This window comes from Chenopodium album, chromosome 6 (genome assembly GCF_948465745.1).
Source record: "Chenopodium album chromosome 6, dcCheAlbu1.1, whole genome shotgun sequence".
Taxonomy (NCBI): Eukaryota; Viridiplantae; Streptophyta; class Magnoliopsida; order Caryophyllales; family Amaranthaceae; genus Chenopodium; species Chenopodium album.
In genome coordinates, this window is record NC_137839.1 from 2,523,861 (window position 1) to 2,541,006 (window position 17,146).

General features: G+C 36.3%; 2 protein-coding genes across 4 annotated transcripts; one reads left to right on the plus strand and one right to left on the minus strand.

Annotated features, from left to right (window-relative positions):
* Positions 1-3,084: 3,084 nt before the first annotated feature.
* On the minus strand, positions 3,085-7,708 carry LOC145635557 (uncharacterized). Its single transcript, XM_081686864.1, has 3 exons — positions 7,432-7,708; positions 4,205-4,520; positions 3,085-3,913 (listed from the first exon to the last, which is right to left on the minus strand). Exons 1-3 carry the CDS (start codon positions 7,598-7,600, stop codon positions 3,307-3,309), a joined length of 1,092 nt encoding a protein of 363 aa, XP_081542990.1. The 5' UTR covers positions 7,601-7,708; the 3' UTR covers positions 3,085-3,306.
* A 1,435-nt stretch (positions 7,709-9,143) lies between these two features.
* On the plus strand, positions 9,144-15,488 carry LOC145634257 (putative plastidic glucose transporter 2). Of its 3 annotated transcripts, none has more exons than XM_081685680.1 (15): positions 9,144-9,371; positions 9,649-9,776; positions 10,074-10,185; positions 10,284-10,351; positions 10,433-10,565; positions 10,681-10,780; positions 10,882-10,994; positions 11,093-11,186; positions 13,034-13,184; positions 13,287-13,430; positions 13,512-13,585; positions 13,741-13,829; positions 14,380-14,494; positions 14,876-15,060; positions 15,155-15,488. In XM_081685680.1, exons 2-14 carry the CDS (start codon positions 9,704-9,706, stop codon positions 15,056-15,058), a joined length of 1,449 nt encoding a protein of 482 aa, XP_081541806.1. In that variant the 5' UTR covers positions 9,144-9,371; positions 9,649-9,703; the 3' UTR covers positions 15,059-15,060; positions 15,155-15,488. The 3 variants fall into 3 exon arrangements, with proteins under 3 accessions (XP_081541806.1, XP_081541807.1, XP_081541808.1); XM_081685681.1 differs by having other exon boundaries at positions 15,161-15,488; XM_081685682.1 differs by having other exon boundaries at positions 15,214-15,488.
* Positions 15,489-17,146: the final 1,658 nt, after the last annotated feature.

Below are 17,146 nucleotides of genomic sequence, written 5' to 3' on the forward strand. Positions count from 1 at the left end.
CCTATATTATAAAATTATATATTGCACATCAAGCTAGCCTACTTACTAGCTTATTAACCTAACATCAAATATAACATTTCTTACAAATGCAATTCAACTCCATTATCATTGTAATAAACTATTCATTTCGATCTTTATAAATTCTATGGTAAGATTTTCAAATTATAATTAAATATTTTTCCTAAAATTCATTTAGTTGGACATAAACCAATGCTATCACGTTTAATTACTTATCGAAAACTCGCAACGACCCGCTCCCAACATTAACATGTATCTCATTTAGTCCATTTCGAACAATATTCCAATTATCTTGAGGATTCATATATTCTCGTAATATATCACAATCATCCAACACTTTGTACAATATTATGAATTGACACAATCAACACGTATCTACACGAATTTCATCTGTATGGATTTTTTCATCGTACCCCACTTATCTTTAACTAAAAATTATTTTAAAACTTTTTATAAAATAAAAAAAATATAATTTATTTAACATTAAATTATTCAATATGAATAAAATAATACGCAAATTTTAAGTAATGTTTCCATACACATTATTATATGAACTAATTATATGCAATATAATATTAAAGTAGTTACATATAATTTGTTATTTTATGAATAATTTCACGTAATTTATTAATGCATAAATAATGTTAATATTATATGTTTTAATAAATTTTTCATATCTTATTAATAACTAATTTTATTTCAATAATAATAACGATGGATAACACAAACTAAAGTTAAGTATTTATATTTATATAAATTTCCATATTTTTTGCAAAAACCAACAATATTAATATACAAATTTTATCTCGAGAGTAAATAAGTTAAAATACAAAAACTTCTTGTTTGTAGATTACTAATTAACAGGAATCTAGGATACGAGATATAGATCAACAGTGAGCTAAATATGCGTATTTGACTAATTATACAAGTTAGATTTTGATTTCATTTTAATATAGTAATAGAATTTCATTTTATTAAAAACAAAATAAATCTCATCTTTACTATATTGTTTTGATCCTTATATTATCTCTAATTTTTTGTGCCTCTTAAAATTAGGAAAATAAATTCGAGTATGAATAACTCATTAAGAAAAGTAAAAAAAAAATAGAGAATTTTTTTTAATTTTATTTTTTATGATTAAAATTGTATTATTTTTATTAGGGTCTTATTAATAAATTATAACATGACCTGAATTGTATGAGACGACCCTGAAAATACATGGTTGTTTATCACAAAATTATGTTTTGTTTTGTAAGTAATTAGGAAAATGCATTTACATGTTTTTTTTATGATTTAAATGAATAAATTTATTATATTTGATTCAAAGTTAATTTAAATATTTTTAATTCACTTAACAAAAAAAAAAAAAATACTAGATTGCCACCGTCATACAACTTGTATGATTTTATTTTTTAAAAATAAATGTAGAATATTATATTATTTAGGTTATTTTGTTGTATGCTATAAATATTGGTTAATATTATCAATAATTCATCTCATCAATATTTTACAAGGTTTTACCCTCAATCATAATTCTTGTTAATCATTTAGCTGATAGTGATGAGAAGAATGAGTGAAAGTGAGAACAATTCATCATTGCCAAATGCCAATGGAAATACTCCATAGATTACTCACAAGATCTATTATAAGGATTAAGTGCTTTTACAAAGAATTTTATAACTACATCTCCTCCCCAAAATTCGTGGATCTTCACCTCCGACGAGCTCTCTCAACCAACACTAACCGGCTTCTCTTCAAAGACAACAATAATCAATGCCTCTACTCTTTAGACTTGAACTCGTACTCCCTCGCAATCAATATCCATGTTCCCCAACCTTGTGTAAGGGTGAAAAACCCGAGTCCATTTATGTGGTCGAAACATACAATGGTTTGGTATGTCTACAATTTCCTTGGTCTACATTCAATATAATAACTTAGGGGAATGTTTTATGTTTTTGAATCCATTGACTGGGACATATAGAGCAGAAGTATCTTTTAATAAGTTAGGTTCACGAAGGGGTCCTTCGACCACGAGTTTTGGGTTCGGGTATGACCTAGTAAAGGATGATTATAAAATTGTTGAAGTTACAAATTACTTTTGGAACTATCTTGACATTGGTCTTCAAGGGGGAAGAGAAGTGGTAGTCTATAGCGTCAACACCGGTTCTTCAAATCACGTTGAAGCAGCTTCTTATCAGGATTCATACCAACCACGCCCAATGAGTGGTGTCCTTATACATAGCAATTTACTTCACTAGTTGTTCTCGTACCCAACTCAGGAAATGTTTCGAATTGGTTGCTTCGATTTAGAGATAGAGCGATGGACCGCTTATTATTCTCCTCTTGACAATAATAAACACTACTGTATTGCAGTCAATGCACCTATTTTGGCGGGTACTATTGATGGTTGTTTGTGTTTCTCGGTTAACATTCTAGCAAAAAATGCACTCATGTATTGATCATGAAGGAGCACGGAGTAGAACAGTCTTGGATGAGATTGTTTAGTATTGCTCCTCGACTATCTTTAACTCCCCTTCTGTTTGTTTATTGGAGGAGAAAAACAAGAGAACTTTGGCTCAACTTAGACCACCCTCAAGGCCTCAACTAGAAGGTGAAGGCTATTTTTGGTATTACTTTGGAGATGAAGAAACTAAAAGGCTTACATTCAATGGGGCTCCTCCTTCTTTCAAGCTTCTCACCTCATGCCTCGAAACTCTTGTTCCCCTTCATGGTGGTTGTCACATTAAAAATCCCTAAGCAACTAATATCGACGAAGATGAAGGGCACATATGAAATTCTACAAGCCAATAAATACCAAATAGCATTATTTTGTCCATGATCAGGTTAAATTAAAGAACACAAGTTGCATTTGTTTTGTTTGATTTAAGCATGTGAATGTTGAACTATCTATGTGAGCTTATGAAACTTACTCATTGAATTTAAATCCTCGCTTACTGCTTAAAAAAAACCCACACATATCCCTCAACACTTAATAACCCACAAATTTGACTAATTAATAAATTAGAATAATTTGATAACAGAATAACATACCACACAGCACAAAACTCAATTAAACTCAACTGCGGAGTATTAAAATGAGGTTGCAACTGTACCACACAGCACTGATCCTGTATAACACAGATAACAGTAACATAGTCACATTTCAGTAAGATAACTGTCTCAAAAATTCTACTCAAAAACAAGAAAGTAGAAACTGAATCTATGATATTTGGGAAGAGACAATCCCAACAGCTAATACAGCTAACGCTTGCCAAATCTAATCTACATCTAATACACATTGCCAATCCGGTCTCGACCAGCCCCACGTCTGTCATCCCTTCCCCTTTCAATGTAAGGGTCCCTACGGAAGTCTTTTGGTGTCGGTCCACCTCTAATGGGAGAGCGACTCCTCTCTCTCATATCACGATCAGCCCATCGTCCACGAGGTGGTGGCAGCGGAGGTGCAAGAGGAGATAATGGCCGCCTCTCATACCCTTTCCTGTCCAAAAATCCATCTCGTCCATGGTCTCGTGGACCCCATTCTGGTGGTGGTGGCCTGTCAAACTTGCCACGATTTCTAAAATCTTCATCAGGGTAGTCAAGCCGATCCCTTCGGAGGTGGTGGTCAGGAAACCTGCCTTCATGTCTAGGAGGCGGCCCACCAGGTCCGAAATCTCTTGGCCCATCTCTTGGCCAGCCACGTGGAGGAGGAGATCTGTAGCCATTACCAAACCTGCCAGGCGAGCGATCTATTGGTGGGCCTGGGAAACGACGTGGCGGCCCCATTGGTGGAGGTGGGCCGCCATATCCTCTCCGGGGACTTCCAGCAGGAGCATAACGAGACCTTTTACAGTTGTTGCAGTACTCTCGCCTGGCAAAGTTTAAGTTCCCACACCTGAGACAGCAAATGAAGCAGCTTAAGCATAAATAGATGAAACTTAAACAAGCAAGTTGCTGAAACAAAAAACGAACATTCTTGTGTAAAATGAGGTAGATCATGTGAGATCAGAACCATCCAAATGGTGAAATGGGTATAATTTTAGTTTATAGCACTTTATAAAACATGCAACAGTAGTACAGTACAACCAATGAATGCAAAGGATAGAAAGGGATCACACAGTAAATTGAAAAAGAGGGGTAAGAGGGGAGATATATGGGGTGATAGTTGAAACAACAGTACACTTACGCTGGATCCGTGCAGTACCAGTCCCCTTCTCTTGGCCGAACATTAGGGTTGTTCTTGTGCATTCCTTCCCCTCTGGCTGCCCCAGGACCATGACCAGGACCATCAAATCCTCTTCCAAACGGACGACCACCCCTTCCTCGAGAATGAGGGGGTGAAAAGTCTCGGTAACGACCAGGAGACCTCACGTTCTCTCTCCCACCCCCAAATCCACGATGCCGAGGTGGGCCATCTAAACGATCAATGGGAGCAGGACTATATCTACGTTCCACTTCTCTGCGACGCACAGGAGAACCAGAAACCGCCCGTGCTCTATACCCTGGTGAATGTATTTTGTAGAAGAACAAGAAAACAACACTGATGATGTTGAAATGAACAACTGCTACTAATATCATGGTAAGAAGATTAAATAGTCCATATAAACTATCAGAAGGTTCAATTCACAGCCCACATAACTTGGTTGGAGACTATTACCAACAGCCTCCCGACCAGTATTAGTATATCACAAGATTATAGAACAAGATAGCAGTCCCTGTTTTCTCAAACAAGCAGCCCGAAATATATGCATGAGTTTATTAACCATAAACAGATCATCAATTTTAACCAAATACCAGCAGAGATTTGTATTAATCCCAATTCTAACATGATCCAATTCACCAAAATGTTCTGAAGCAAGAATACATGTTAAAATCCATATGAAACTACTAATATCTAAAATTTGAACCATCTTTCCGACGGCAAAGTGGCAATAGGGTTTTCAGCAAAGTGGTAAACCAGCGAACGCAATCCCAATAAGCTGTCTACAGCCAGTGAGAGCTAACACTAAAGAGACTAATACTAAAAGCACACAAGCTAAATATCCTCAAGGTTTGGTTTTAAACAACTTCCACAGAAAATTAGGAGTAAGGCTAATTCAAGAGTGAAGGCCCAAGAAAAGCATCTTGAACCCGGGAAACTGTGGAAGCAAGATATTTCAGTGACTTGATGGCTGAGGCTGAGACCACAAAATGAGATCTTAGACCTGAAAACTACCACTCGGTGAGTGAGCCATACAAATGATCCCAACCGCCTTTGTATTTTCTCCCAAATATTTTGCTCTAACGTTGTACACCAATTTGTTTGACAGACCTTTGAGGAGTGTTGGCACAACCGTCCCCAACGTGGGAAAAAACATATATGATCCCCCCCAGCAACAGATGTCCCTCTCACAACATGCCATGTGACAGAAAATAATAGATAACCTTGCCATAGCACGTGCAGAATTATCCTCTGAACATCTTCAATCCCAAACAATAGATGTCCCTCGTGTAAGAGAATATATATGCCATCAGTAACTAGACACAAAACATTTTATAACCCTGACCAAGATATCTATCCTAGATTGGCATTTATCCAGATGTACAATATTGAGATATATATGAAGCCTGAAAGGCAGACTTCCACTCTAACAATTTGCATAAAACCTAATCTTCTGCAATGGACTAAGAGAGAGAGCCAAGGTTGTCCAGCCAAGCAACAAATTCTCCCTCTTGCAAACTTACAATTGTATACCAGAAACCTACTGCCAAAATATGCCACACTTAAGAATTCAAATGACATAAACTGAAAGGTTTTCTGCATAACTGGTAAGACAAACTGATTGACCACCACCTCCATTGCAATACGTACCCCATCTTTACCTCAAACTGACCATCAATTTTACATCAAAGCTTACCATCTAAAAAATACTTCCAAACCAATTTTGGGCAACAAACAAGATCCTAATCACAAATTTGGCAAAATTCCAATCCAGGAAAAGTATGCATCATTGTGGGCTAGATTTTAACTTATTTCCAGCCGATTCCACAGCAAAGAACCCATAATCAAGCTGATGTCCCTGACAATTCATATAAACTCCTGACCCTTCAACCATTAATCAAATATGAATTTCCACCTTTACCTACTCCAATCAATAAGGCCATCTTGAGGCTTTTCCAGCATCACATTAATAAAAACATCCAAGGTGAATCCTCCAAAGGAGACCTCTATAAACCGGTGTCAAAGTTCCTTAACTCCCAAAAAATGGAACCTTGGTATTATACTTGTAACCAAATGACACCGAAAATAAATCAGGTTTCCAAGTCATGTAAATACTTATTTTAAGGGAAATGCCGCATTCACAATTACCCCTGAAAACCAGAAAAAGGAAAAGAACCCCCAAAACCCAATTCAAAACCCGCATTCACACAAAATATGCCTTCCTCAAGATCCCCATTCTTGCACCAGGCGATAACTGTAGCTGTGACATGCAATAAACAATTTCATTCACCATTCATTATATTGCATGCAGAAAAACCACGTTTTGAGATAAAGCATATGACATGTCATGCGGGACAGATAACTCAGCAGCTTTCAACTGATTGATACAGGAAAAAAAATAGATAATGTACCATTTTAATTGGTGGAGTATAATTATAGGAGATGAACACAAAAATGCTCCTATACATATAATTCATGAAATTGTTTGGTGACAGTTCCAGGGATGCATGCCTTGACTCTGACTAGATGCACCTTAAGACCTTAAATATTCGGCATGCAAAATTAAAAGGTGGATAAAATCTCCCAAATAATGTTTGTAAGAATTGAGAAGTTGGAATTCAGTTTTGATGATGGCACTTCATATATGACAACATCAACATTATCACAGCCGGTTAGGCACCGGAAGTAACAAGATTTAAGCTTGCAAATCACATTGATATACAATATCTCCCATACTTCCCCAATAGCATGAAAGGATACCAACACAAATTGATTTCAAATTCAAGAAATTGAGCTTTTTTGACAGTATTGACACACCCCCTCATAAATTTACACCCAACAAATAAAAATCTAGACATGTACGGAATCATAAATTCAGACTCAATAAAGAAAGGGGGCATTTCAAATTTCAATATTATAAAAAGGGGCAATTTAAACTTCATGAGCAGCATAATTTAGGATAAACACCCCGAATAAAACAATCACATCAAAAATCGAAGAGCATGAAAATCATCATATTACGCAAAATTAAAAAAAAAAAAAAAAAAAAAAAACTTAATGCACCAAATCAAACCAGAAATCGACACACTTCGATACAACAAACCCTAATCAGATTTCAATGAAACCCTAAAAATAAAATTGAAATTCAAATAAAATAAAAACAGAAAATCAATAAACAGAATCAGATCTGAGAAAAGAGATAAAAGACGAACCAGGATCATCGGAATAACGATCAGGGCGAGAATAAGGAGGAGCGTCACGGCGAACTTCGCCGGGCTCGTAATCACTACCAGCGCCGCCAGCGCCGCCGCTGTCGGACGGGCGAACGACAAGGCTGCTAAGCAGAGGTTGGTGTGGCGCCGACTCATCTCGCGACCCCATTGCTTCTCTCTCTAATTATTCTCTGCTTCTCTCTCTAAAAGGAGAAAATCGAATGGATTATTGTTGAGGATGGAGAGATGCTAAACCCTAGTAGACTTTAGACTTGACTGGTTTGTATAAGGGCGTACTGGCGTAGTCAATAGGATGGGCCCGATGAAGGTTCTATGTTATCCTAGGGCGTGTTCGGCAAAATATAGCTGCAAAGGTAGATGTTAGCTGTGTAGGTAGATGTAGGTATTTTTAGCTGTTAGCTGTGCAGATAGATAATTTAGGTATGAGTGTTCGGTAAAGTAGCGGTTGACTAGCTGTTACATTTAAAAATCATTATTTTATATTTAATACTATAGATTAAATTAAAAGATACCTCTAATTTCAAAAGCTAATATTTCTAACTTTTCATAAAAGCTACCTTCACCACTAAAAGCTACTCAAACCACTATTTCGCCAAACACTTATATTTTTTGTTAAGTAGTGATTTGACCAAGTCAAACCACTATAAGCTACCTAAAAGCTACTCAAACGCTAGCGCCGAACACGCCCTAATTGCACTTCAATGACTTTGTTTTGATGTGTTTTACTACGGAGTATCACCCTTTGGCCTAATCCGGATTCGGGATCAGTTTTGAGTGGTTAGGTTCTATTTCTCTCTCAATTGTTGTTGGAGACTTGTAGAGGATCGAACATAAGTTCTCCCTACCAAGTGTAGTCTCAATCACCACTACACCAACATCCAATTGGTTGTTTTACTACGTCTCAATCACCACTACACCAACATCCAATTGGTTGTTTTACTACGTATATGGTATGGCTCATTGCAATGTTCTCTATTTGTGCTGCACTGCTACTAATAAATCCTTTGGACCCGTATTTTTCTATTCCATGAGAGGCAAGTGGGAGGGTCATGTTATAAAAAAATATTTAGGGAGCTCATTAGTATGTGTATCTCGGCACAACAAAACACATGAGGCAAGTCAAATTACATGAGATTTGCTTATAAAAGATGGTAGTACTTTGACCTATCATGACTTTTTCTTGCCACGTACTAGCTATGACCAGCTTAAAAATAAGATCCACTCAATAGGACACATGTGACTAAATGAAAATAGTAGAACGTGGTTTAAATTGGGCACAAACAAGCAAAATGATGAGAAAGGAATATGTTTTATACTCTATCACGCCCCCTCACACAAGAGCCTGTTTGGGGGCTAGAAGTGTGTATGCATCCCACTTGAAAGTGGGCGGTGGATGGGATTCGAACCCGTGATTTTTATGTCACGCTAACTTCGATACCAAATTAGTGGACCAACTCAATCAAAAGGTTAAGTTGATGGTTAAAACCCAAGAATATAACAATACATAAAGGAAACGGATGGGGTAAAAAAAAATTGGAATAACGTTGACAACATTTCCTTTGACAAATTAGTGGAATTGGACCATGACACCTCTTTTCCACGACACAAAAGGAAGAAAGATACGGTTTTGCCTTTGTTGTATTTATCTAATCCTTTGTTGTAGGAGTAAATCATAAGCTAACCCACTTCCCAAAACATCCATCAATACAATAAAAGCATTCATTCTTTCTTCCTCCTTTTCTCTTCCACTTTCTCTCTCCTCCCCTACGAAATTACCCGCTCATCTAAGGAACTTCGCGTACCTTCTCCACTCCTTTACTCCCGACTTCTCCTACCAAATAATTCATCCTAAATCATACAAAATTCAACAAATTCTTCATCATTGTTATCAATCTTCAACAATAATTAGTGATTTTCAGGTAATTAATCTGTAAATTCATCTTTTCATTATTGCTACTCCTTGTTTTGATTGCTATTATTGCTGTTATTTTTGCTTTTTTTTTTTTTGGTATGATTAGTGTAATTGTTTGTGATTTAGGATTTTGATTTTGTTTGATTTCTGATGTTTTTTGTTGTCGGCGAAAAGAAAATCTGAAATCAGAGTAACTTGATCTTAAGTGTGGAAATTCTGGAGCATAATGATCTAAAGTGTGAGAAATTAAAATGATTTTGATGTGTTTTTGTTTGATTCTGCAGATTTCCGCGAAAGTATTCTGAAATTTGATGCGCAAGTGTTGATTTTGAAGTTGGAATGAATTTTCCGACTTATAAACGAATGAATTCCAGAGAATATACGGAAACAATGGACGAAGAAGATAATTCAGGTATATTACTCAAAGTTTATGTAGAGTATGATTTAAGGGGAGTAGTGTGAAGTAGAGCCAGAATTTCATCATTTATTAGTTTTGGTTGAATTAATTAGGATGCTCGATTGTAAGATAAGATCACATCTCAGGTTTCCTCCGTGTCTCGGCGGAGGTTGTTTAGATTTTGGTTTGATCTTTAGTGTGTTTAACTATATAGCTCGTCGTGTTTGCATTTGGAAAAATTATCGAAACTAATATAGTTATGAGTGACCAAATTTGAGTGGCAAATGATGTTGTAGCTGCTTTTTTTTTTAGGTTTCTTGCAGAATGATACATGGCAAGAAAGCGGGAATCCTTCGTGGAAGCGATCATTGCCTCATGTACTTGTGGCGACATTAACTTCGTTCTTGTTTGGCTACCATATTGGGTTTGTTTGAGACCTTCTTAGCTTTGTTTATTTACATGTGACAGTACATGAATGAAAGTTGAACTTGTGATAACTCCTGTAATTCTTTTTTGGAGCAGAGTTGTTAATGAACCACTTGAAAGCATTTCTATGGATCTTGGTTTCAAAGGCAACACGTTGGCAGAAGGTGATGCATGTGAAATTGAAAGTTGTGGATTATTTTAAGTCATTATACTCTGTTATTGAACTCTAGTTGTTTTAAATGAAGGTCTTGTGGTGAGTACATGCCTTGGGGGTGCCTTTGTTGGATGTGTTTTTAGTGGTTCAATTGCTGATGGGTTTGGACGTCGTAGAGCTTTTCAGCTATCTGCTCTTCCAATGATAATAGGTGCTTCTATGAGGTAGTTTTTTGATTCCTTGGCTTGTTCTCCATATTGATTGTTGTTAAGAGTCCCGGACTTGTAATCCTTGTAGTACTAGATTATGTTGAGCTGACCTGTCAATTTTTTTCTTCAGTGCAATGTCAAACACGTTGCAAGGTATGCTATTGGGAAGGCTGTTAGTTGGGACTGGAATGGGTCTGGGTTCCTCAATTGCTGCTCTTTATGTTGCTGAGGTATGCTTTATGATCTGTATAGATCAAAGTATATATCCTGGTCACTTGCTTTTTTATCCCCCTTAACGAAAGAATTTTCTTTTTGTTATGTATAAATTTAGATTTCCCCAGCTTTTGTTAGAGGTACCTATGGAAGCTTCATTCAAATTGCCACATGTCTTGGTCTCATGGCAGCTCTAGTTGTTGGAATTCCATCAAAAGACATTACAGAGTGGTAAACTTATTTTACAAGTATCACCTCCGCCATTTCACTTTTTCTCAATATTGTGAAAGTGGTTAGTGGAATATGTATATCTTACCTTTGATTTTCAGGTGGCGTATGTGTTTTTGGCTCTCCACCATTCCAGCTGCCACACTAGCTCTGGGTATGATATTCTGTGCTGAGAGTCCAATTTGGCTTTACAAGGTTTTCTCCTTTTCCTTTTTGTATTATGTTTAATCTGTACATGGATGCACCAGACTTGAATCCTCAAGTAATGAAGCATCTGGACATTTTGTCTTTTGAATTCTGCCAATTTCAACTTTCAGTTGCTTGCCTGGCACCCATCATTAGGTTGCTGCAAGATTCTCAAATTGCTTTTTACATGTCATAAAACAAACTGTCTCAGCCCGCTTGATACTTTGTTGATGTTCTTTTTCTTTCTTTGCATCCAATGTCCTAGTGAAAAGTACTGTGATCTTTACGCCTCTTGGTTGCCAATCCACTGCTCCTGGAACGTAGCATACTGTTGCTTTATAGGGTAACAGAAAGCAATCTGATACTTAGTAATGCCTGACTAGTAAAAGATGTACCATGCATCAGGGGAGAGGGGAGATAAGATAATACTGTGCCCCTCCAACTAGGAATCTGGAAGGTCTTACAATCTCAGTGGTGCTAATCTTCCTCATCACTCTCTGTCCCAATCTAATGATCTTTATTGACAGGTTGTAAGAGTATTGTCTGAATGTTATTTGAAAAATGTAATAGAAAATGATAGAATAGAAAAGGAAAAGAGTGGAGAGCTAAATGATGACTTTTAATTAAAAGCTAAGAGGAATTGCATGGGAGATCCTGAATAGTACTCCCTTATCCCCTAAATAATACGAAGTAGTTCATTAGGCCAAATTTCTACTTTATGACCTCAACAATTAATTGGCTACTATTTAACTCTAGTTAAGTGTATCTTTAAGGTTTTTCATATTATTCTTATCAATTTCCTTACGTAAGAATTCTATAGAATGACTACATTGGCATGGATGTATGGTAGAGATATATAAGGGAAATTTTAAATCATTCCTGTATAAAGACTCCTCAATTAATGCGTCCTATTACTTAGAGATGAATAGATTAATTTAAAAAAAAATTTATATATAGGGCAGAAGTAGGGAAATAAATCAGGGGTGAAGGGATATTGATATTGGATTAGCTTAGAGAGGAAGGCAGAGAGTAGTTAGAGGTGAGAGGGAAAAATACATATCTATAGAGGAGATCATTTAGAGGAATGATAAGTACTGTAGAAATTTGTCAGTGAATAGTATTCTACTTTAGCTAGTAGCTTGTGTGTTCAGCCACTCAAAGTACTCAAATTAATAATTTAATTGCATTGATAATACAACATTGTCAATTCCACACCTCTCCTCATTACAGGGAGTATTTATATTTTTGGTACTGGCATTGTGGCATGTTATCTGCTTTTGTATATATGTGACAAATTTTCGACCCCCCATGTGTTCTCTTTAAGTTCTTATATGTTAATTGTGCACAACTTTCCCCGTTTCTATTTTATGGTTTAAATTTCAAATCTGTCTGCTAGTTGACAATTTTGACCTCAAGAAGTTACCACGAATTGTCGCTGTGGTAATAGAAAAAGATGTTCTGCTGCTTTCTTGATAAGCCTTGTATTTCTAAATAATTATGGATGTATTGTTTGCGCTAAGGTGATAGACTTGCAAGTATATGTACTTGTTATCTTTGTTCATTGGGTGAGGACCTTTCTCGAGCCTTTCATTTTCTATTAAGTAAATTTTCTTGGACATAAGTGTACCATGAGTTAGAGAATATATTCTCCGTTTGAGACATATGTGATTTGTGTAAAATCTATCTTGATGATGAGTTATGTTCTTCCTTTTTGGAACTTTTGCTTGCAAGGCAACTCAGGCCAGTTTCAGTCTCTCTGGTGCTTATGCTCCATGTATCAGACTTGCTGTCAGTTGCTCTTTCATTTTCACTATTGTTGGTTTTGATGCTTACAACTGTTCTTGCACGTGACTTAGCAAGGAAGAAGCTCAGAGGCTGAGGCTGAATTCGAAAAACTTTTGGGAGGATCTTTTGTCCAATCTGCAATGGTGGAACTGGAAAAATCTGATAGAGGAGACACTGAGGAAGTGAAGTTGTTGGAATTGCTCACTGGTCGACATTCAAGAGGTATGTGCAGTACTACTGTGGTGTAGATACACTTTCAGTAGTTCATTTACAAAATTTTCATAATTTGCCAGAGATGCTTGTATTCACTTATTCCTTTTGCAGTTGTTTTTATTGGATCAACCCTGTATGCTTTGCAGCAGCTATCTGGTATAAATGCTGTTTTTTATTTCTCTTCAACTGTATTTAAGAGTCTTGGTGTGCCATCCAACCTTACAAACGTGTTCATAGGGATCTCCAACTTAACAGGTGAAATTCGTTGTTGACTAGTTTTCTTGTATATGCTGTATCTTTTTTTTTTATCGGTCTCTCACTGATAAATATCGTTAGGCTCCTTTATTGCCATGGCATTAATGGACAAGTTGGGGAGAAAACTGCTGCTGCTTTGGAGTTTCTTGGGCATGGTAATTTTTAATTTATTTTGTTTAGATTTTCTGCCGTCAATGTTCTCCCTCCTCCCTTTCCCTCACAACCTCTATGATCCCTTTGTCCTTTGTTTTCATCAAACCCTGCTTAAAAGTACATGTTTTGTAACACAAAATGCTTGCTGTGTGTACAGGCTGTATCGATGGGCCTGCAGGTTGCTGGGGCTAGTTCCTATATGCCAAAGGCAGCAACATTTTACTTATCCATTGGTGGTGTACTATTGTGAGTATTTTTAACTATTAGCTTTAATTTGCCTGGCTTTGGCATACTCAAAAGCGGACCACTGAGTTTGACATTATGCAGTGTTTTACTTTTCAAAAGCTATCTAATTTCCTGTTAATTTAAACTATTGTACCATAATACTGGCTGATGTTGAGAATTTGAGAAGTGATTCATTTTGCTCTTTCATGAAATCTAACGTAAGTTTTATTTGTTAACTCTGTGAGTTCAGCTTTGTTATTTTATCTTTACCTTCCTTGTTATCATTAACCAATGGAGGAGAAAAAGTGTGTTGCAGCAAAAAAGAAATCCAATTTATCCCCTATCTGTTTGGTGTTATGAAATAGATCTTTAAATGTTATGTTTGCATTAAATTGTCACCATACTTTTGCATTTTACCTGAAACGGCTGCTGAGGTTTATACACAAATGACGTATAGCTGAAAAAGTCACTTTTTGGGACAATATGTTCACTGTAGTCTGTATGTGACTTGGAAACTAATTTCAGAAATTGATAAAAGATAACTTGTCTGACTTTGCTTTAACTTTTGCAGATATGTTCTAGCATTTGCAGTTGGTGCCGGTCCTGTTCCCGGCTTGCTACTCCCGGAAATATTTCCCAGCCGAATTAGAGCAAAAGCAATAGCTTTCTGTATGTCTGTCCATTGGGTAGGTTTCTGATAATTCCTTGTTTCCTTAGTAACAATGTATGACATCTGTGTTTATATTTAATGCCTCCACAAACTATCTGTGTTTTGCGTGTGTAAGTAACTATCAATATTTTTCATTTTTCATGAAATACAGAATAGGATATAGTCATTGTGTATGGGACAAGTTCATTAAATATAGCCTAAACTTGTACAGCAAGAATGACTACGGACTTTTATGTTTTAAATATTAGAGCCATTGGTTTAATTTTGATGTTGTTATCGAATCTATGATTTTTGGCTTGCGTTGCCTGTTTTGTGGAGTTAGTACAGGTGTAGAAGTTCTGCATCAAATGAGAGCTCAAAACAATTAACAGTGATTACTTCGTTGCCATATTTACAGGTCTTTAACTTCTTAGTTGGCTTGTTGTTCTTGCGACTACTTGAAAATTTTGGACCGCAGCTCCTCTATACTGTGTTCAGCACTATATGCTTGATTGCTGTTGCCTTTGTTAAGAAGAATGTGATAGAGACAAAAGGAAGATCACTGCAAGAAATTGAGATTGCTCTTCTTCCTGATGATTAAAGGTGTTTATCTGTCTTCCTCGTATAATTATGGTTTAGGTAAATTAGTAATCTTGTTGTAATTTACATGGGTCTTTTGCATTTGTTCTCTGTGCAGTAACAGATGTAGAAGGCCTACGAAGATTAATATTCAAACTTCTAATGTAATTCAAACAGGGCACTTGTTGACGAGGATGATTTGATGAGTAATAGGGAGGAAAATACTCGTTCGAAAGCTGCTCCTTGTAACCAATTGGTTTCTTGGAATCTTACTTAAGCTTAGGATTAGAAACCAGGATTTGTATGCGGAACTTGTATATGCTATGAGTAATGGATGTACAAAATCAATACTCTGATTTTACGTAAATTACTCTGATTTTACGTATATAAGCTAATACATGTTGTATTACTCTATTTTTGTCAATAATGTGTTCTTTTGGTGGACAGAGAAAGATGGGTGGTTTGATACCTTTGATTCTGTGATTCTTATAAAGTTGTGCTTGATATTGTTGCTATTGAATTATTATAGATGTGTTGAATTGAACAACTGAACCATTGGTTTAGCCTTTTGTTTGTATTTGTACTTGTGGTTGATATGGAGTACTAATTAGTTGCCATGAGCTATAATCAAGCCTGGATAGTGGACTGCATTTATAGTGTTGTACAATTTTTTCCCTTTCTTTTTGGATAAGGAGTAGGTGTCCTATCGAGTTATTAGATTGGAATCTCTCACAAGTCAAATTTGGCTTAGGTTATCACGTAAGACCTTTGGGAGTGGGATGGGGGTAAGGGCATAAACAACTAGTACAATTATTACTACTTGGTATTATATGAGATATATTATGAGCAGTAGATTTTTCTTGGTATTATACTACGAGTTACTCCGTAGTTGAGTTTAGTTGAGTTTTGTGCTATGTGGTTTGTTATTCTGTTATCAAATTATTCCAATTCATTAATTAGTCAAATTTGTGAGTTAATAAGTGTTAAGGGATAGGATATGTAATTAAGTGAGGATTTAAATTCAATATGTAAGTTTCTTAAGCTCACATAGATAGTTCAACTTTCAAATGCTAAAATCAAATAAAACAATGCAACTTGGGTTCTTTAAGATAGCCTTATCATGGACAAAATAATGCTATTTGGTATTTATTGGCTTGTAGAATTTCATACGTGACCTTCATCTTCATCGATACTAGTTGCTTAGGTATTTTTAATTTGACAACCATTATGAAGGGGAACGGGAACAAGAGTTTGGAGGCATGAGGTGAGAAGCTTTAAAGAAGGAGGAGCCCCATTGAATGTAAGCCTTTTAGTTGATTCATCTCCAAAGTTATACCAAAAACAGCCTTCACCTTCAAGTTGAGGGTGGTCTAAGTTGAGCAAAACTTCTCTTGTTTTTCTCCTCCAATAAACAAACGGATGGGAAGTTAAAGACAGTCGAGGAGTAATAATAAACAATCTCATCCACGACTTTTCTACTCCGTACTCCTTCATGATCCATACATGAGTGTATTTTTTGGCTATAATGTTAATCGAGTAACACAAACAACCATCAATGGTACCCGGCAAATTAGGTTCATCGACACTAAAGTATTTACTGTCAGGAGCAGAATAATAAGCGGTCCATCGCTCTGTCTCTAAATCGAAGCAACCAATTCGAAATATTCCCTCATCTAGGTACCAGAACAACCAGTGAAGTAAATTGCTATTTATAAAGACACCACTCATCGGGCGTGGTTGGTATGAATCCTGATAAGAAGCTGCCTCAACGCGGTTCCAAGAACCGGTGTTGGATAGTTCCATAAGTAATTTGTAACTTCAACAATTTTATAATCATCCTTTCTTCTGTCATACCCAAACCCAAAACTCGTGGTTGACGTACCCTTTCGTGAACCTAACTTTTCAAAACACAATTCTGCTCTATACGTCCCAGTTAATGGATTCAAAAACATAAAGCGTTCCCCCCATTTACTGAATGTAGACCAAGGAAATCCTAGACAAACCAAACCATTGCACGTTCCTACCACATAACTAGACCCGGGTTTTTCACCCTTATTTTCAACCTTATACAAGGTTGGGGGAACAGGGATATTGATCGCAGTGGAGTGCG

Bases quoted from the DNA above. Each gene is read 5' to 3' on its own strand.
- LOC145635557 (XM_081686864.1), bottom strand. From the start codon at position 7,600: ATGGGGTCGCGAGATGAGTCGGCGCCACACCAACCTCTGCTTAGCAGC. The intron at 4,521-7,431 runs GTTCGTCTTTTA...TACATTCACCAG, and splicing joins TCGTTATTCCGATGATCCTG to GGTATAGAGCACGGGCGGTT. The intron at 3,914-4,204 runs GTAAGTGTACTG...TTGCTGTCTCAG, and splicing joins TGGTACTGCACGGATCCAGC to GTGTGGGAACTTAAACTTTG.
- LOC145634257 (XM_081685680.1), top strand. From the start codon at position 9,704: ATGAATTTTCCGACTTATAAACGAATGAATTCCAGAGAATATACGGAA. The intron at 9,777-10,073 runs GTATATTACTCA...TTTTTTTTTTAG, and splicing joins GGACGAAGAAGATAATTCAG to GTTTCTTGCAGAATGATACA. The intron at 14,495-14,875 runs GTAGGTTTCTGA...CCATATTTACAG, and splicing joins TCTGTATGTCTGTCCATTGG to GTCTTTAACTTCTTAGTTGG.